General features: G+C 38.0%; 1 protein-coding gene across 1 annotated transcript in view; it reads right to left on the reverse strand.

Annotated features, from left to right (window-relative positions):
• Positions 1-795: 795 nt before the first annotated feature.
• PEX5 (peroxin 5) overlaps positions 796-21,653 on the reverse strand; it is a 442,866-nt gene continuing 422,008 nt past the window's right edge. Inside the window, exons 13-15 of the mRNA XM_089444941.1 lie at positions 16,331-16,396; positions 15,736-15,830; positions 796-1,331 (exon numbers count right to left, since the gene is read on the reverse strand). Coding sequence (XP_089301067.1) covers positions 1,253-1,331; positions 15,736-15,830; positions 16,331-16,396 — 240 coding nt within the window. The 3' untranslated portion in view covers positions 796-1,252. The remainder of the gene's footprint in view (positions 1,332-15,735; positions 15,831-16,330; positions 16,397-21,653) is intronic.

Here is a 21,653-nt window from a genome sequence, read left to right on the forward strand (position 1 = left end):
TATATATATATTTCTGTTTATCAAGAAGTTTCCACTTCAGTGACAGTGGTGGCTGATCTCATTGTTTCCATAACACCTGGATTATTTAGTGAGGCTTTGCACCAAGTCTGCTAAATTTTGTGGTGACAGGCCTCTAGGTTGAGTATTGTTTCAATTGCATGCCTGGGGGCAGTGAGTCAATTTCCAAACCATCTACTGTTAAGATTTTGTACCTCCACTTTCTACTATGCCCTACCGTCTCTACACCTAATCTTCTATTTCGATATGATGTACTCAAGTCCCACCTACAGTGCTTTGATTTACAATGTAACAAAATAACCTTTATTGGAGAAAAGGTGAAAAATGGTGACGGCATTACTAACTGCTTTTATTTACCAGAATGCAAGGTTGCTGTCTACTGGAGCAGAACCTCAGTTTCATATTAGATAGTTCCATACAGGCACCTTCCTTAAAAGTACAGAGACTCAGAATATATTAGAAAATCTGATCCTCTTGAACATACCTAGAGTGTTGTATACAACAGGCTATGAAATTCAAACACTTCAAAATTTTTCCAAATTGTTTGATGGATAGAGTAACCGCAATGAGTGCTATTCCATTTCAGAAAATATACATTTCTTGATTCAACACGTAATTGCATTGTTAATAATTTGTAGTTGACAACCAACAGGGATACCATAAACTTCCTGTACCACAAAATTAGCATAAACGGAAAGGACATGATGCCAAACAACTTACGATCTTTATGCAGCGGACAAATGAATTCCCCCCAACAGTATCAAACAGCTTTCAACATGTAACAATAATTATTTTCTACTAACAATATACTTCAACTTCTACATCTTTTTGCAAGCTTATTTCCAACCTACATTTGTTGCAGGTGGTTCTGCATGTTGAAATTTGCAAATAATTTCAATATGCTGAGGCCTGAGACCCGTTCAACATAATTGGTCATTTACCTCTTAATTTTAAGAATAGACAAACATCTATTTTACAAATCAGTTACCTGTGACCGCTGCAATTTGCTGGTTGATAGAAATCAGATATAATACAACAACCATATATGACTCAAAGTAAAATATATACCCAATTTAACAAGTTTTCTGCAGTAGAATCTTTATGGGTAAGTTGCTCCTAGTCAATATGAATTTTATTTTTTGAATATAAAAAAGCATCTTATCCGGAGGAAATTGTACTGTTCATCAAGCAGTGAACAAACTTCTGAAGGCATCAGCATCACTAACTCATGACCTCACAGTGGAAATTCTTTCTGGAGAGTATCAAGATCCCGCATATCACAGGCTTCCAACAATTCTGTCCGTGCAGCACAGCTGCAAAAATAGAGATCAATCTTAGTCTATTCATGTATGTTGAAAAATAATCTCAAAGCCAATTGCAGACTGGGACTGAATCGAATTTAACTTATCCAGCTTAATAAACATAAATGAATGCTTATTGTAGCACAGAGGACGAGAAACAACATGAAACCGATCTATTTGAATTTCCAAACTTCCAATGCATAGATATCCAGGTCCAATCAATAAAAAAAGCAAAACATTTACTTCTACTCCCGAGAAACAATCACATTTAAGTTATATCGGCATTTATACTCTTGTCCACAAAAATTTGCTGATTTCATGTCCACTGCTTATGATTTATGTTTTCTGATCATTACTTCAAAATATGGAATTTTAGTAAATATCTGCCAAAATCGTTTAAAACCAATCAGTGTACTAGAGTCATATCTTTGGTAGTCTCTTTGGTATATAATACACCATCAGTTTACCTGGTTCTTCATTTGATCAAGTTGCAAAGTTTTTCATCTAGCGTTTCAAGTTCATGCTTATGGGCTATGGTATACCTCAGAAGCACAAAGGAGTCATATGGTACCAGAACTGAGAGGATATTGATAAGATGTGAAGCATCTGCTTGCTAATGTTCTCATATGTGAAACTTTAAACATGCATGTTTCTAGATGTGATATTTGGAATCGCAGTCAGGATCAGGTTTCATATTATTTACAGAAAAGAGAATTGCTATAGCATTGTGCTCTGAGCAAAGAATGAATCAAGAATAAAGCCTAAAATGAAATAGTCAATTTAACTGTAGGGAACCATTCAGTGGAATATTGGGTCAACTCAAGACAATGAGGTTGCAAAAGATAGCAAGCAGCATACCATCCAAACTAAGGAAGACAATTCAGAAGTCTAGTAGCCAATAGTCTCAGGTATTTGAGAGCTACTTTGCACCACGTCAGAACCTACAGCAGTCTCCAGCAATAAACTATGAAAGTGCATTCAAACAAATCAAAATCAGCCGTAGCTGAATGTGCATCAGTAAATTCAGGATCCACATCCCGATCCTTAGTACATACTAAAGTATACTCATCTTTCCTTGAAGAAACAAGTTGAAGATTAGAATCATTAAGGACAGAACTACTGCCATCTTTTAACCCAACCTATAACCCTTTAATGAATGATGAAGCTATAGGTGCTTCAGTTAGTCTCACATGCTGATGAACTAGCCTCTTGTGATAAAACAAGAACTACAAGTGACCATGAATTCTCTTTTGAAGCATTATTGATGGCTCATGACTCTATTGAGTGCTGTTACCCCTCTTTTCTGTTAAATCTTCTAATACCAGCCCAGATTTATTTTCTCGCAACTATTTATTTATTCCCAATAATTTATTTTACTACCCCAATAATTTCTGCATTTTGAAAATTAAAATCACTGGTATTTTAACTTCTAGAAATTTGTAGGCAGCAAACATAAAATCAGGGAGAGATCAATCACATGTTACAATAGATAAACACCCACAACAATTCTCCTCCATTAATTAATCTCAGGAAAATCAGGGCTTCGACCCACAAAGAAATTACAAGGGAATATGCATTTGACTGGAACCTGTAGCTCAGCCCCAGTGGAAGAATTTCGGCTCACTGGAAATTGGCTTCTGAAGAAATTTGGTCCACCGCTCACCAACAACTTGGTCCTGCATCTTCCCTACAAACAACCTTTGTGTCTCAGGAAGTTCGGCCCTGGCAAATCAATTCAGCGCTGCAATCTCTAACAATTCAGCCTCCTGGAAGATCTCGAATCTACTCGCACCCTTCCTCCTCTACACTACAGATTAGCTGAGCCTCTCACTCTAGAGAAAATTGCTTTCTCCACTTGTGTGTTTTCACCTCTCCCTTAGGCATATTTTATAATCTTCATAAAGTCCAAATCCCTAACCCTAATCTCCGTTTTAGAAGATCTAAGAGATCAACGGTTGAAATAATTTCTAAGTCACTTATATAATTTTATTACTTATCCTTCGAAATTGTCTTAATAATCCATAATAATTAATTGACTTTAATTATTGTACTTTTCCCAAGTTAGACTTAGGAAAGAAGACATAAATCACTTACTCCATCAAGCAAGCACCTAAAGAGGCAATAAATCATCTCCTACATGCTAAAACACCAAGACTACGCAGAAGAGCTTCCAAAGCTACTACAAGCTTTAACACTTCCACGAGGGGTACCTATAGCAAATTTTCTGAACAAGGTTGGATATGATCAGGTTATTGATGCAAAAGGTGCCATGCTTGTCTGATAGTGATTTCTCACCCTGCCAGGTGATTTCAAAAAGTGAAGTGTAGGCTCTAATTTCTAGCTGCCAAAGACTGCACTTCTCATTCTCAAAGTTTTAAAAAGCTCTGGTTTGCTTTTCATGTGATTCTCCTCAATCAACATCCTTCAAATTATCTACTTTTCAGAACTTTTACAACGGAGGAATGCAGTCTGTATCAGAAGTTGATGAAATTATGAGTGCATCTCAAGAATTGTCAAATAGCCTATGCCATGCTCTTTTTGCATGTGGATAAAACTGAGACTGTTTTGACTGAAGGTAAGAGTGTGGGGCTTATTTCTTAGTCTTCTGCTAATAGATGCTTTGGATAATAAGCACAAAGAATTATGGGCAACAGTCAAGTAATCAACACAGTAACTCTAGCTCTGTATCAATGTCTAAATCAATGAGAACAGGAATTCCAACCTCAAAGACTGTGTCTGGAAGTAAAGGAGCTGTCTCATTACCACAAAGATCAATAGCTCCAACCTCATGGAAAAGGTCATCCCCTAATCACGTGTCTCCAAGCTTATCAGGCAACAAGCCTTTTCAGCAGTAGCAGCAGCAGACAACCCAGTCAGCTACTACAATAGGATCTGGGCAGTTGATGGGTTAAAAAAATTAGCAATGTTATAGTCAAGCTCATTTCAATCCACAGAAATCTTATTCACAGCAGATTCAACAGAAGCTGCTTTCCAACAAAAACATTACTTGCAACAACCAGTACAACAATCCCATTTGTCATCTCAATCAGCTCAGCATCCCGTTGTTCACCAGCAACACCTGCAGATTCAGAGTTTAAATTACTCAACCATCAGTCGATAATTGCCACCCACAACAGGAACAACAGAAGAAAACTCTGCCTGCATCATTGACTCCCTCTAATCAGGTTCCTAGTAGCATGCTAAGTCACAGGACACGTCCTCCAAGGTCCCGTGTCCCGTATTTTACGTGTCGGACACGAAAACGGCCCTAAAACGTGTCGAAAACGTTTTTCATCGTGTCCTGTAAAATGTAAAACGTATTCGCCGGTTTTCGTCGTGTCCTGCATTTGGAAAACGCGTATTCCGTTGATAGAAAACGTTGCCTGCATCAACTGCAATTTTTTTTTGAGAGAAACAAATCATTTTTGAGTGGGGCAGTGTAATGATCAAGTCTAGGCCCTAGTATTGATATGCTATTCATGGTAATGTTAAATTCTTAAAGTAAAAGTGACATTCTCCTTAATCTTCATTTTCAACCTTTTACTTAAATCTTTAACATTACCATGAAATGACTCAGGATGTTTGAAAGTAGTTCTGGCCTCATTGGATTTCATATGGAGAAAGTAGAATTTTAGATTTCATTCAAAATGCAGCAGACTTATCAATTTTTCAGGATTTCAGGATTGAGAGATTGTAATGTTTCCAGGTGACACCACCTGCCCGGGCTACCCCTGCCACCAATAGAGGACGTGGTCTACCTCCTATAGCTCCTACTTCTAGTTCTTCAGCTTCTAGAGCATATCAAACTCTGCTACCAACTCCACCAGCACCAGCATCTACATCTAGAGGGAAACGGAAAGCTGTGGCATTTTCTCCAAGAGGGGTAGAGGAAATCAATAGGATTAGACTTTAGTTACCTTCTTATGTGCTTGTAAGTTGTACATGAACAATGAACATTGAATATTCAAGAATCAAGACCAAGCATATCACATTCTAATTTCTAAATAGTAAATTTTGATTCTATTTATTTTTTTAAAGTGAACTATGAACTTTGAGAAGTAATTATATTTTAATTTGATTAGATAAGCTGCAACCTGCAATTTAATATGGATAAAAAACTATATTTCGGTATCTATATATATATAAAACGTGTCCCTCGTGTCCTGTTTCCAGGTTGTTGTGTTTCGTATTGAATACTCGTATTTATGTGTCCTCCGTGTCTCGTGTCCTCGTGTCATGTGACTTAGGTAGCATGTAATATTCCCAATTTTGATTTTCAGCATTAGAGATGAGTTTGGGGAGAGGACGCAATTTCAGCACCAGGAATTGAGGAAAAGAGAATTTTGTGGCTCTAGTGGAATGTGGGGACCACAAGAAAGAAAAATTCGACCCAAGAAGGGAACTCGCACTCTTGGAGCAGAGAGGAAAGCTAAGGGAGTGCAAATTAGGAGAGAGAGAGAGTGGGGACCACAAGGAGAGAAGGGGCCACGAATTATAAATAGAGCTTGGGGGTCTCACTTTTGGGCATCTTTGATCATTTGACAATCTAACAATTGTTCTCTTGAGCTGCTTAGCCAAGACAACCGTGCTGTTTAGCACAAGGAATTTCCGAGCGGGAATTCCACCCTCATTTTGGAGAACTTCGAGTGTCTCCCTAGTGAGGTAATTTGGGGAGCTCAATTCAGAGTTTCCTTTGGGCATCATTGCAGGAGTTTGTTTAGCAGTACACATTTCTTGGGCACAGAGGTATTTCCGGGAAGCACATTGTGGGAGCAAGCGTGGATTAGAGACTCCAGGGTTTGCAAGAGATTTTCTTATTGTTAGACTAGAGTTTGGATAGGGATTTTGCAACCGGAATAGGTGACCGGACCAGTGCACCTAATGAGCCAGTTTATCAACCGGAACCGGTCTAACTGGGATTGGTTTGGTCTAAACGAACCAGTTTTAAAAAAATACATTAATTAATTAATTTTTAATGAAACAAAACTATTTTTAAGATTTAAACATGATTCCAAGCCAATAGATACAAAATATGCAAAATTTGCTCATTTATATACCATGTAAAGGTGAATATATCAAAATGGCACTGAGTGCAATACATATCATCGAAAAAATAGCAAAATACATAAGCAATGAGACTCTAAATGGCCTATAAAGTCCAAAAACAATGCTTCAAGCTATAAGGCCATTGGCTTACTACAAGTCTACAGTGTACACATGATCAATCATCAAGTTCATCACCACTATTAGCCACAGGATCATCATCAGGACCTACATAGACATCATCTGGTTCAGAGTCTGAGGATGCCTTAGCCTGATCTGCAACCTCAGTATCAATGCCACCAATAACAATAGAAGTGGACCTAATGGAAGCACGAGTTTGTCGACCTGCACGACAAGTGCCTTCCATTGGTTCTTTGCCTTTCCTTGATGCCGCTACTGATCCTGGTTTTGATGCCACCACATAATCTGCCTCATCCCCCGCTAAAGCCATGTAGATATCAAAATCAACCTCAAACACAGGATCTTCAGTCCCTCCACCCATTTTAATGTTGGATAAATATCATCCAACACAATGGGATCTAGATCAAGTGTTTTGCTCATCATTTGGTTCCTCCTCAGTCGAAGGTTGTATTGCACGAAAACAAGATCATTTAACCGTTTTTGTTCCAAACGGTTTCTCTTCTTCGTGTGTATGCGCTCAAAAACAGACCAATTGCGCTCACAACCTGAAGCACTGCAAGTTTGACTGAGGACTCTAATTGCAAACCTTTGCAATTGAGGACACTGGCCACCAAATGACTCCCACCAATGTGCTGCAAAGAAAAAGACATTAATTAGTAACTTAGTTTATAATTTGAATTGTAAAGAACGTAAACAATTTTAACTTGAAAAGAAAAACAAATTGGAAATTGGAATTGCTTACCTGGTTGGTCCACATCTCTTGCCATCTTTGCCAAGTTTTTGCCAAAAGTACCACCCACCATAGTGAACACAATAAGTTTTCTATGTATTTCCAACTGGTCTGCATGGCTAGGGACCATGCGCTCCAAGCAATCAACCAATCCAGCTTTGACCTCCCCATCATGTAGATCTCCTAGCCAATTTTTATAATGATACTTTGGGTTCAAAAAATACCCAGCTGCATGTATAGGATGATGGAGTTGATTGTTCCATCTGTTGTCAATGATATCCCATATACGACCATGTTTAGCTAACTTGTCCTTGTAAGTTGCCCGTATCTGCTCCTTTGCCTGATCCATAGCCTCATAAATGTAGCCCATGGCCAATTTTTCCCCATCCACCATCCTTAGCACCTTAACAAGGGGCTCGGTAATTTTCACAAGCTCTACAGACCTTTTCCAAAAATAACTATCTAACACTTTCTTTTTGGTGTCCTTTCCATCTGGTCTATGAGCCCACCGAGATTCAGACCATTCTTTAGAGGAAAACATTTTCTGCAAGTTTTTATGTTGACCATTGAGACATTGCAACGTGAGGAAGTGAGTTGCAAATCTTATAATTGCAGGCCTAACAAGCTCTTTGCCCCCAGTGTTTTTCCTCATTAGGCTCAATAACCATGAGTGGTTGTAAATGTATTTTGTAATGCACTTGGCATGCTCTACAATGTTTTTTACCCACTCCACTTTGCCTATATCCTCAAGCATGAGGTCTATGCAATGTGCAGCACATGGAGTCCAAAATATGGTCTTATATTTGGTCTCAAGCATCTTTCCAGCAAGAACATAGTTTGAGGCATTATCGGTGATGACCTACACAACATGCTACTCCCCAACTTCCTAAATAATGTTATCCAAAAGCTCAAATAGAAGGGCTGCATCTTTCACCTTATCAGATGCATCAACTGATTTCAAAAACATGGTTCCTTGAGGGCAAGAAAGAAGGAAATTAATGATAGTGCAGTTCTTTCCATCGGTCCATCCATCTGACATGATGGAACAACCTATTTTGAGCCATGAATCTTTAAACTCAACCAAATACTCATCAATGGAAGATATCTCTTTTTGCAAAAGAGCTCCCCTCAAGTCATGTAGATTGTTGGGTGTGGAGCATGATTATTTAGAGGTCTTTGTTTTAGCCGAATGTATACCCTAGGAGGGGGTCCGGGCGGGCTAATCCCCCCCGCTGGGGGGTCTGGGGGCCAACGATCCCCCGACGGGGGTTTCAGGGGAAGTGCCCCCGAAGCTAAAAACAAATGTAAAATTGCCTTGTAAAAGTATAGTAATTTCTATTCAATCTGGGCCATTCATTAGGCGGATGATCTGACGGTAGAATTTATGTTTAGTTTAAGGTTTTTTTTTGCCCTAGAAGGCAACCCCTCTCTTTATGAGGGTATTGTATTGAGGCTGTGGAATATGTGTGTAGTCTCAGAGCGAGAAAGACTGTGAGAGAAAACAGAGGATATTACAGTGGATGTGTTGTAGGTTGTGTCTCTTCATTTTGCTGGATAATAGAAAGGAAGGACTGGTTGTTCGGGGTGGACATAGCCCAAACTGGGTGAACCACGTATATCTGTGTCTCTTTGGTTTTATGTGTTTGTGTTTTTCCGCATATTATATGTCTTGCATTTCTCTGTCATATATAATTTTTCTAACACAGACTAGGGCCTTTGAAGCCTTTTCCTGCAGCTATAACAGAGTCCCACATAGGTTGGTAATAAGGTGAGCGAGCAACATTAAATGGGATATCTGAATCATACCACCATCTAGCAATGTATTGATGAGAAGTTTCTTTGCATTGTTTTTTCCAATGTTGATCCAAAGTGGGTTGACAACTTGGCTGGGAGGAAGTGCGTTTAGAAGAGGCAATGTTGGCAGAAGATGAGAAAAAACTTTGGATGTTTGTTCTCTTTGTTCCTTTTGATGGTTGGCCAAAAGAAGGATGAACATAGTTAAAGGGGTCATTGGTGGAAGGGATAGAAGAGGAGTCTTGAATCTCATAATCATCATACCCACTCTCTTTCATGGCTTCTAATAATTCCCTCTTCCTTGCAATGTCATCTTGGATGGCCTTCTCCCTAGCCTTATACTCATAAAAATTTTCAAGCTTGGAAATGTATTCTGCCCTAATAGGACCTAACACTGCATTTGGTGCATCACATGGCTTTACTTGGCCTCTTATTCCAGCCAAGTGTTGTTTCAATCTAAGAATACCCCCACCTCCAATAGATTTATGGCATAATTTGCATATCATTTTTCCATCAATTACATCACAATGAGCCCATGCACTGTCCTTTCCTTTTGGAGCCATGTTTGCTTGAAATAATAACAATTTGCAAAGAAATCTGCCATTCAAAAAAAAATAATTGCAGCTAAGCAACATGGAAAACCAAAGCTAAATGTAGGAAAACAAATGCACATGTAAGCTACAAAATTTGATAGCATAAAGCTAGAGATTTGATAGCATAGATGATATAAGTGAGAAGTTTATAAATTTGTAACACAAAAAAAAATTAATTCATGGATAGCAGTCAAATGAGGAATTTTCAAATGAAAATCCTTACTTGGAAATGCAAACTAGCTTCCTTAGCCTCCTCCTGAAGATGGCAACTCCACTGACATCTACAAACTATCTCCAAATAGCTCCAACTCCAACTCCAAGATGACTACTCCAACAAAAACTCAACACTCTCCAAGCTCACAAACAAACTCACAAACACTCATAAACACTCCAAATCAGATGTGCGAGACAAATGAGAGGGAGAGGGGCCTCTTAAAGGCTTGGAGAGGGTGTTTTTGGAGGGAAAGCACCCTTAGTTTCCCTCCAAAGCCCCTAAAACACATTGAAAAACGCGTTGACTGGGCTCATAGTGGGCTTGCCTCCTAACCAGACGGTTTAGGACAGAACCGACCGTTCCGTCCTAAACCGGCCAGTTAGGACCAGTTAGCTGCCTTTTTTTGCCACAGAGGCTGTCTGACCAGGTTTTTTGACCGGTTCCAATTGGTGGGCCTGCTAATCGGCCGATTAGACTGGTAACCAGTTAGCTAGGCCGGTTTTGAATATGCCCTGAACACGCTTACTAGTAGCTTTCGAAGCCATATAGCTTCGCATATAGCTATGTTGCCTGCCATATACTCTGCTTCTGCAGAGCTCAGTGCTATTGACTTCTACTTCCTGCTACACCAAGAAACCATCCCTGATCCAACATTGAAGCAGTACCCGAAGGTACCTTTTCTGTCCACTGAACCTCCTGCCCAATTTGCATCTGTGTACCCACAAGGTTTCACGTCATCCCTCGAGTATATCTCAACCCATACTCCACTGTGTCATGAACATACCTCAGAATATGTTTCGTTGTTGCCTAACGTACCCTCTTCGGCTCTACCATGAACTGACTTAGGGTATTGTCTGCGAAGCAGATATCTAGCCTAGTGTTGATCCAATACATGAGACCCAATACGCTGTCTATATAAGGTGGGGTCGATATCATTGTCATCTGATGCATCTATCTTCTTCTAGCTGGTGATCATGGGCGTAGACATGGGTCTGCAATCCTGCATTTTGAACCTCTTCAGAATATCTGTAGCGTATCTTGCTTGCCCAAGGAAGATATCGCCATCCTTCTGCCACACTTCCAATCCTAGGAAATAGTGCATCAACCCCAAATCCTTCATGTCAAAATTTGCTGCCAGGTTCCTCATGCAGTCCTCTATGAGCCTTGATAATCTTGTCAAAAAGAGATCATCCACATACAAAACTAGAATGAGTGGCCCACACTCTACCATCAAATAGTAAAGGTTGGGATCTGCATCACTCGACGAATCCCATCCGCTGCAAGTAGTTGTCAATCCTACCATACCATGCCCTTGGAGCCTGCTTGAGTCCATATAGTTCTTTTTTTAATCTGCACACATGAGTGTGCCTCTCATGAGTCTCAAAGCCCTCTAGCTATTCTATGTACACTTCTTCCTCTATCACCCCCGCTCAAGAAGGTTGTCTTGACGTCCATCTGGTGAATTTGCCATCCCATCTAAGCTGCCAGGGATATAATTGACTGGATAGAAGTGTATATGGCAATTGGGGTGAAGGTCTCCTCATAATTTATCCCTTCTTTTTGTGCATACCCCTTTGCCACAAACCTAGCCTTGTAGTTTTCCACACTACTGTCTGCTGCATATTTGATCTTATAGATCCATCTAAAACCTACAATTGATCTATCTTCCAGTCTTGGCACTACCTCCCAAACATCATTCGTCATGATAGAGCTATACTCGTCTCCCATGGTATCTACCCACACTTGATGTTATGTGGCCTCTTGAAAGCTAGAAGGTTCTGCAAACTGAGCCACTAACGCTTGGTACCTGTTAGGTTGTCCGCGCTGTCTTTTGTTCATCCTAGAAGTTCCAATAAACTCCTCTGCTCTCTCAATGTCTGACAAACCTGTCTGCTGGCTCGACCACTAGTTGTGGGAGGAGCAGCTCCTCCTCATCCTGTCTCTGTTGCTCCATCTGCTGACAACTCCTTGAATTTCCTACACCTGAGGAAATACTGGTATTGGTCACAGTACTCGATCCTTGTGACTGTCCTCCTGCCTGTCCCACTGGCTGCCCCTGCTACTGGACCAAAGGAGCTTCTGCTGATTGATTCTGATCACCTGCAGGCATCTCAAGAAATCTCCTGAAGGCTCAGTCCTCCATGAACTTCACGTCTCGCCTCCCTAGTGAAACGTGGCTATTCACCTCTTTAGGGTATAATATAAAATATATGTCCACTTATGTACTTTTGACTTGGTTAATTTTCTCCACGTAAAAACTTACCATTCACATAAAGAGATTTTGTATTTCTTTTGTTTTTCTTTTACCTTGAAAATACCATGGGAAATTACCATGGGTTGCTAAAACCACAAGCTTGTAAACCACTTAATGAAGAATCAAGATAATATTATCTCATATTCCTTCTCTTACATATATTTTTAAGATATTTGGAAAGATTCCCTTTTAACTTTATCATGCACATTTTATCAGTAATGTAGAACCTTCATATATATATGAATGTTCTCCTTCAAAATTTACAACGGTCTATATATATCTTTTATTTTAATAGTATATTTTTATATGATTTTTTTCTTTAAAATAATTTTTTTAATCTTTATATGTACTTTCTTTCTTCTCTTTTTTTTTTCTTTGACTATCTTTTTTTTTCTTTATTTTTTTTTGTTTAATGGCCAAAGGCCTCTAACGAATTAGCGACGGAGAAACTCCCAAAAGTGTAGCGAAACGCTTCAATCTCGACGGCGACAATGTTGATGAAACTTGGATGGCCAAGGGCCTGGATCGGAGAGCATGGCTTTGTGCAGCGGTGGAGTGGCCAAAGGATCCAATTTCTCTGATACCAAATGTAACGACCAAAAGTTGTATACGTAGCAGAAATATTTAAAATACTTCGTAGACAAAGACATCCATCGTAGGATAGTAATTGTAAATTGTATATTGTATAAAGAATTGATGCAGGATGAGTACAAATGAGAATGAGGGCCCGCTTATACACCCTAGGCAGATGCCCTTTCACGAATGGCCATGTCTTTAAGACATGCCTCTTCATTACTAACTAACTAATCATTAGTTAATTAATTATTGTTTATTATAATAATATAATAATATCTATTTTTAAGGTCACAGCCAAGCCAGACACCAAATTGGTGTATGAGACCCCCTTGTTTATGGGACAAGGGACCCACCTCCGCGCAGCGATTTCACTGCTAAGTCTACGAAGGCATACATACTCTACCCCCCTCTAGTTTTGAACCTGTGACCTCTTAGGAGGAAACACATGCTCTTAACCATTAGGCCCACTCAAGCTGTATTATTATTATTACATTTATATTTTATTATTTTATTATATTCATAACGCCCTCTGCGCAGAGCTTACGCTGACCTTATGAGAATTTCAACCTTCATTCCTTTGCCTCTTACGAGGACTGGAAATCTTCCTCCTGTAATGTTGCTGCCCTCCTCTTCCACCTGCAACTGATCCTCTGGATCTATATTCTCTGTTGCGCTGCTACTACTGAGAAAATCGAACTTCCTGGGCAATTGAATATCTGTAGTGGTATCCCCTCCATCACCACATCAACTTCCTCTTATAATCCATTGTTGGAGCACCAACGACCAAGATTAAAACTTAATCAATGACTAGGATCATCCCTAGATCGATCCGTGTGAGTTTCTAGATGATTGTCGCCTTGACTTAATTAACACTGATTAATTAACCATATTCCCTAAGTTTAGACTTACGAAATATTTAAAAAAAGGTTAATAATCTAATTAAGTCATTTCTAGGTGGAATTTCCAGAAACTACTTCTAGGTTTTGGAGATCTCATGTATTCTAGCCTCTCCACAAAATTTCAAGGCTTGAACACATCTAATGCTATAAAAACTAACACGAAGAGGATTGATTTAGTTGCTGAAGGCCAAATCAACATCCAGGGGGCAGAGTGAGTCACTTCCAGAGGTAGAGGGAGGCAATACAACTCATCTAGAGTCAGTTTTGAGGATGTACAATTTTCTCTAGCTAGGTCATGTGCATTTCTAGTCTAGTGGTGCGAATTGTTGGGAAGTGCGTGTGGTTGGAGAGAGGCCGAATTGATGGATAATTTATCTCCAAATATTTTTCCAGTTGATTCCAGAGGATAGCCAGTTGGGCATCCAATTGTAATAATTCTCAAATTGCTGCATAATAAAATAAACCGTCATTTGCTGCACCGGTTTCTCCTTTAGGGATTTTCCGAGGACTATTATCCAAAATAATGTTGTCATTTTATTTTGTGTGTGCGTCTATTTCTTAGTTTCTATTTTGTTTCCACAACATATTTTTTATTTGATGAAAAATTGTAGTGTGGCTTATTTGCTATTTTCTGTAATAATAATTACAAAACTGTAAAGTTAGGAGAATAATACTCAATTACAGCGATTCAAGGAATTTTCACACTAGTAACTAGAGCAAAGAAATTTATGGACGAAATTGAAGTGAATACCTAACAAAAGGAGGGATTTTGTGGAAACTACCATCCTCTTGGCATTTAGACTCTCCAACTCCAAAAATCCTTCTTCCATAGGAATTTGCACCAAGCCCTAGCTTGGTTGCTTGGCCTTAAAGGGGCCAAATTAGGGCAAAGAGAAGAGAAAATTTATGGATTAAAGTTAAGGCGATCACCAACAAAGGAGGGCTAATTCCTTATTCTTGGGTGAGTGGAGTCTATAATATGATAGGTTAGCCAATAAGTTCCCAAGGAGGCCGAGATTTTGATGCACTTCAACTCTCTCTCTCCATGGGCACTTCATCGGGCTGTTGCTATGATTTTATACATGTTCATGCTCATGAGGATGTCCTATTGTTTGTGTTACCTCATTGCCTCATTTTTCATATTGTATCCTTACTAAATGTATCCTCTAGTCCCAATTGACCTACTTTTGTGGTTATTCGTTGGACATTAATAAAATTATCTTATCTTAAAAATTGTTTTCATTCTTTCATGTCATGCATCTCGGGCAGCCTTAACAAGGCATCATGCTTCAATCCCTTAACCAATTTCATGTAAAAAATGGACCTGCCAGTGATTTTAAAACAAAAGATAGAATCAAGACTCAATAAATGAAAATGCCCCACAACGCATAAGGTCTGTCAAGAATTTCAGCTATGTCATGTGTATTTCCATAACGCAAATGTTTCGTATAGAGAAATGACATCACATTTGGATGTTTCAATTTCTTTTCTTTATGCTACCTTACAATTAAACAGAGATAAGGTAATAATAAGCAGTCCATAAATAAAGGAAATGTTTAGAAAAATGTTGTCAATTGATTATTTGGGGGGTTTGAATGAATCAAACAACATGCATTTTTCTGGCCTTGTATATAAATTTTCCCTTCTTTTGAAAGTTGCTTTGAAAAACACAGCCTGAGTTCAAGGCTGCACTTCACAACATGGACTTCCTCTAGTCTACGTCCCAGATCTGAGGTGTATCTATTCCACCAAAATCACCCAGGACTTGCACCCAGCCTCGTTCCACTTTTGAAATGGACCACAACAAGAACAAAACTATAGTAGGCAGCTAAATACTCCACCAACCTTACGCTGTTGGCATATGTTATCATTTATATATCATTCAATCTTTTACAGCATCTACTGAAAGTCAGCTACAAGGGAAAAATTAGGCAAGTAGTTACCCTTATGAACTGGAGATAAGGAGAGCAACACTTTTATTAGACAAATAACATAAACAGCCTCATCTAAAATCAAGAAGAAAGGGTGTCATTTAGAGTTAGATAAAAAGGGGCACACTCTAGTCACTTTAAAAACCAAAAGAGCTCTAAAAGCTGTTGACTATTGTTTCAGTAGGATGTGATTATAAATAGATTGACCATACCATATGAGGTGCCAACATTCATCACTTACCTGAGAGAAATCCGTAAATACTGCCAAGCGTTTTCAGCCTTTGGGTTCATCACTAATGCTCTTACATAGTAACAAATAGACTCTTCATAGCGTCCCTGAAAATATTGAACCATGAAAAACATTATTATGAAACAAAAAGTTTTGAAGTAAACAATTGCTGCAATCTATGTTTCCATGCATAATTGCATCCTGTAGATAAGGCAATCAAATATGACATTGTAGAATTCATCTACTAGAAGGATATTCTGAGAAGAATTATAGGGTTCCTGTCTTGTCTTCTGGCACTCTATTATGTCAAAGAACCCCATTAGATACCTACTGAATTTCACTAGTTCTTCCTGTGCATGTATGTATATAATCAGACTTTACAAGAGCTAGAGAAAATTCTTATATTAATTCAATGGCATGCTTCAAATGAAAATTCAATCATTTAAATAAAAAGCAGTTCTTAAGGCCAGGCAAAGATATCTCTTCTCTTCCTAATTGGGATAAGCATGGATTAAGGGCATTCATTTCCACTTCCAGCTAATGAAATGTTTATCTAGATATGATGACAGCATAATTTTGGAAAAAAAGAATTGTTGAAAACAAATACCTGGTTAGCAAAGCTGATACCCATATTTGCCCATGCACGTACATAGTTAGGCTTCAAGTCAAGGGCCTGTGACCACACAAATCGTAAGCAAATTGAGAACCTATGAAACCAGAAAGTATATGTCACCACAAGCATAATGACTGTAGAACTAGTAAAGAACAAAGGAACATGCTAATCTCTTTCCAGTAATCTCCTCAGGATCCCTTTGACAATTGACACTTGACGTTTAATCTTTGAGAAAAGGTGTTGACAAAAGTTATGCTATGATCATCTCTTTTCTAGGGAAAGACCTTGGTGGACCAATTCACCGCACTTGTCTACTAAAAAAATTATTTCCAAAGTTATGATAAAGATCATTTATTTGCTAGCAAAAACCTTGATGCACAAATTCACAAAATTTATGTCAAAAAAAAAAATCTATTTCCAAAGTTATGTCACGATCCTTGTTTTCTAACAAAAGATTTTGATATAAGAATTCAGAAAAATTATGTCCACTAAACAATCTCTATTTCAAAACACTCGTCTGCTATTCATTTCTTGCTTTTATCACAAGAGCGGCTGCATATCCTTTGTACAATGTTGGTGTCTCCTGAAAGCAATAGATAAAACTAAGGAAAAACAATAATGTTGTGCAGATAAAAACATGCCATGAGTTCATTGAATTGGTGTACCCAGGTGTCCTCTCAAGCTTTGCTATAAACTTCCATGTAATGCTCCCAATATCCATGAACATGTGTATAAAATATAGTGTTATTATAACTGAGACAGTCTTGCCAAAACCAGCCGTTCAACTGGTTTACAATGGTTTCCGTTTCAAACCAGAGGGTCTAAATCAGACATGATTGGTTTCCTATGGAACCAGCCTTAAATGCATGAACTGACCAATTACACTGGTTTAAAGGGTTTCTGTAAACTAGAAATGGTCAGTTCCAAATGGAACCAACCTTAAATGCTTGATGTACATGTTGTCGCCCGGATTGTACATGCACCGCGGCAACACTCAGGACGGGAGCTGTCACTCTAATCCTCGCCCACTCCATTCTAGCTATCTCCCAACAACAGGCTATGGGGGATAGTCCCTATGGAATGAAGTGAAGGAAAGCAAACTGAGAATCAACTTACTTGGGAGACAAAGATGAGTGGCCTAGCCACTTGGTTGAAATCAAGCAAGATTATGATTAAATTATATTTTCTATCATGAGACCAGTGCTTTTATGGAGTCACAAATTTTTGCTTCTTATGAATTGGAACCAAATGACTGGATGGACACCGGCTGCTCGAATGATTGACTAACCTATGTGAGATGCTTATGCAAGAGATTATGAGTGACTGCTATCTTGGATTAAGATTGGTTAGATTACTTAAGTACTTATGTGAGATTTATCTTAAGAGTACTTAACAATGTTATGATGCAATCTTAAAGAGGATAAGCTTCAAGAGGTACACGTGTAAACTTCAAGTAACCAATTCACCAATTAACACACGCTGTTATGCCAAGCTATGAGATCAATGAAATTGGCCAATGACAATGTATCTCAGCAATAAATATTCAAAAAATTCAGACTTGATCAATGTTATAACAACAATGAGAAAATGTTAAACCAACAATGCTTGTGCTTGCCCAAGATCACAAAAATATGCAACTTAGAAAGTATGTATGTTAGCCTTCTCAAGATGTATCTTTCAGCCAAATTTTAGATCTGATATATAAATTGCAGCTGTAAGTTAACCCACAGATCAACAAATAGTGACATCAGCACCAATGCCCAAAAATGCCTAAAATAGTAAAAATTTGCCAGACTTGAGAAAAATCAATTTTTAGGATTTTTTTTTAGAGCTGGACTAAAAAAATTTCAGATCTGATATACTTATTTCAGCAGTGAAATAGTAACAAATCAACAAGATAAAATTGCCAAAAATAGATAACCAATATTTCCAGAAATAACAAAATACACTAAAACTTGAAAATTTCCAATTTGGGGGCTTTATGAGAGTTTGATTCAGCAATTTTCGGAACTGCTAAGTTTATGATAGCAGTATATTAATAACAGATTAGCAAACTGAAAATACTACAAATAATCCCCATAATGTCTAAAAATAGTACATTTGCTGAAAAAAATGAAAATTCAAATTTTTTTAGACTTTAATTAAGATATGATTCAGAAATGTTCAGATCTGATTTTTCACAGTTATGCAAAAATTTCCAGCAAGCTAAAATGTCAGATCTAGGTCAAATTAGAGATGCTCAAGTGGCAAAAATTTGTGAAAACAAAGATTTTGCAATTCTAAACAATTTTGACCATATAAAATTTGATTTTAGGGCCTAGTTATTTGTGTTTTACATGTTGTAAGAAAATCGCAGAAAAATAAGGGTTTAGAGAGCAAACCCTAGGCCCAAGTCCTTGAATATTCCACCATTGAAAATCACTGAAACTTTGGGATAATGTTTCCGCTTGCTATATATGAATTTTTAGACCTTAATCTTGCAAAATCACCAAGTGTTTAGCCTTAAATCTTCAAATTAGGGTTGTAGGCCAAATTTGGGGGAAAATATGCCACGAAATGGAGATCAAGGTCACAGGAGCGGAATTTGCGGGGATAAAAGGGTCAAGATGATAAATTGGGTCACAAGGAGGCGAGAAATAGCCAAAAAGGGCCAATGCTTTACCCAGTGAGTTTAGCGTTTGGGAAATAAGGGTTATGTGGCTAGGGCTAAGGCTTAAGACCTAGGGCCTAAAGGCCACAAAAGGAGGTCTACAAGCCCTTACAGGGTTGCAGCTTCGGGTAAGAGGAGAGGAGGCTGAGGGGAGAAGGGAGAGGGAGAGGAGGAGGAGAAGGCTGCACGAAGGGCCGAGAAGGGGATGAAGGGTCGAGGAGGCCTTACAGAGAAGAATGGAGGATCGAAAAGGGATCCGCAAGGCTTCTAGGGCCTGCTGCTAGAGTAAGGAAGGGAAGTCGTACCCCTAAGGGTCACGACTAGCCCTAGGAGGCTGAAAAACCAAGACACAGAGGGCAGAAGGAGGGACGCTGAGGGCCTAGAGGGTAGAACCGAGCTAGAAGCCTTGAAAAAATTGAAACCCTTGCTCCGAAAAAATTTTATGCTTCAACTCTTCGATTTTTTGAAAATTCTTCCATTGGAAATCTGCAAAAAATTTCAAGAGACTAGATCTTACCTTCAAGGGCCTAGATCTAGCTCTTCTTCCACATAACTCTATCTAACCTACAAAAAAAAAAAAACACTCAAATCCCAAATATATGTAGAATAGATGTGAAAGCCCAACCCAAGTTAGAAAAATAATTTACAAATATATACGTGTTTTCAAATGGATTTTGAGATTTTTTTTATTTTTTTTTACTCGAAAGAATGACCAAAATGCTTCAGAAAAATTAATGATTCACTATAACCCAAGCGAAGATTAAATCCACCATATAAATACTAGAGATCCAAGCAATAGTGATTCTTGCCCAAGTTTGTTTACTTGGAGGCCAAGGAATGAAGTACATGCAAAGACTATGTATTTATCTCAAGAAAAATCTGTTAGATCAAATCGGGAATCAAACCACCTAAAATTAGCCCAAAACTATCAATAGCATGATTTTATCTCCCTCTAATGAAAAAACAGATCTTACCAATATTCAACATAGCATAGTGATGCTCGTAGTCAGCACATACCACAAATCAATAAGCAAGAACACCTTGAAATGCACCCCAAATACTTTTATTATAATAGAAAAAATAGTTCCCAACGGGACAATAGTTTACACAATGCTTCAACAACAATTTTAGCTAGAGATCAAGATGACTAGAGAGTCAAATGACTCTCTAATTTACAAATAAATCCTCCAAATGGAAAAATAACGGCTAGTTCCTTTGATCCTTGTCAAAATAATCTTGGTCGTTGATAAATATTTCAAGATTTTTTAATCTCGACCCTTGATTTCTTATTTTTGAGGAATTTTCGAATTTATTATTTAATTCCCTTTTAATTAGCTCAAAATTAATTATTTAGAGCTAATTTCTTAAAAAAATTGACTTTGACTTAACCACCAAGGTCCAAGGGTCCAAATTTTCTTGAAAAAGACAATATTTCCTTAGTGGAAGACCTTTAAAAATTGATTCTTTCAAAGCCCACGAATTTTTCCATTTAAAGAATTTATTTTCCTAGACAATTTAGTTTTGACTCTAATTAATTAATTTTCTGGCTTAGGATTTTAATTTTATTTTGCCAGAAAAATTAATTAGTTTACACATGAAGGGATTAATTATTTTTTCCAACCCTCTAATACATATTATTTTTATTTTACAAGACTCAAAGAGAGAATACGCATTTTTCTTAGACGCTCAAGCCACATAACCCATCTGTGACTCAATATGATTTAGCAAACCAAATGATTTGTAATAAAATAATTTAGCCAATTAACTTAAATTATTCCCAAACCAATTTTACATCAAACTCGAGTAAAACACTAGGACTCACCTAATAATTCGACAATAAATTTCACCCTAGCTTTAGGGTTTTAAACTTGAGGGAAAAAACTCTTTTGATTATCTACGTCGAAAAACCCAGGTAATCAATGAGATTAAAAAACTTCCTATGATGGAATTCGTCATCAAATTATAGGTTTACCTAGGTTGTTACATAAACTCGTGGTTTTACTAAGATCATTTACAATATATAACTTGCAGAATGGGATAACTATGACACACGGACTGCTAATAAGTGATCTGATCCTTGTTGAAAAAATTGGTACTTTTGCTTCCCTGGAACTTTGACAATTTGAGTGCAACATTTGGCTCCATATGGGGACACGTTGTTTCCATGAAGCAACGTGAGAACCCCAAAATCCTGTATCCAAGGAAACAAAAGTCCATCAAGTAGATATCCATTCAACATCGAAATCAATATGCATATATAGAAAATACCGTTTGAAAAGAAAATCTATCCTAACAAACTGAAATATAAAAAACATAATATAAATGCCTGCAATAAACTAGCTAATGACATAAATGAAAGGGGTAGGGTTAGAGATACTATACAAAACTATGCCCATGGCATCAGATGTCATCGGTGAAGAACAATCCCAAGCATCTGTCCGCTGACTAGTAAATCACTCAGCTGCTTTTCAAGTGTCCCTTGCTGAAGTTTCATCCTCTTAGGTCAGTGTGATTGCTTATCACTATGTTGCATATCTCTGTTAACCTGCAACCTTCTTCTCTTTCTGCTTGGCAGAGGGGATGGGTGGTGGAAAAAGTGACATATCTCAGATTCAAAGTGAGGTGAATGCTCGTGGTACAATCCGCTCACCATTTTCCAACTTCTTT

The sequence above is a fragment of the Pinus tabuliformis genome, chromosome 9 (genome assembly GCF_031772625.1).
Source record: "Pinus tabuliformis cultivar Carrire ecotype Pingquan chromosome 9, CPIR1, whole genome shotgun sequence".
Lineage (NCBI taxonomy): Eukaryota > Viridiplantae > Streptophyta > Pinopsida > Pinales > Pinaceae > Pinus > Pinus tabuliformis.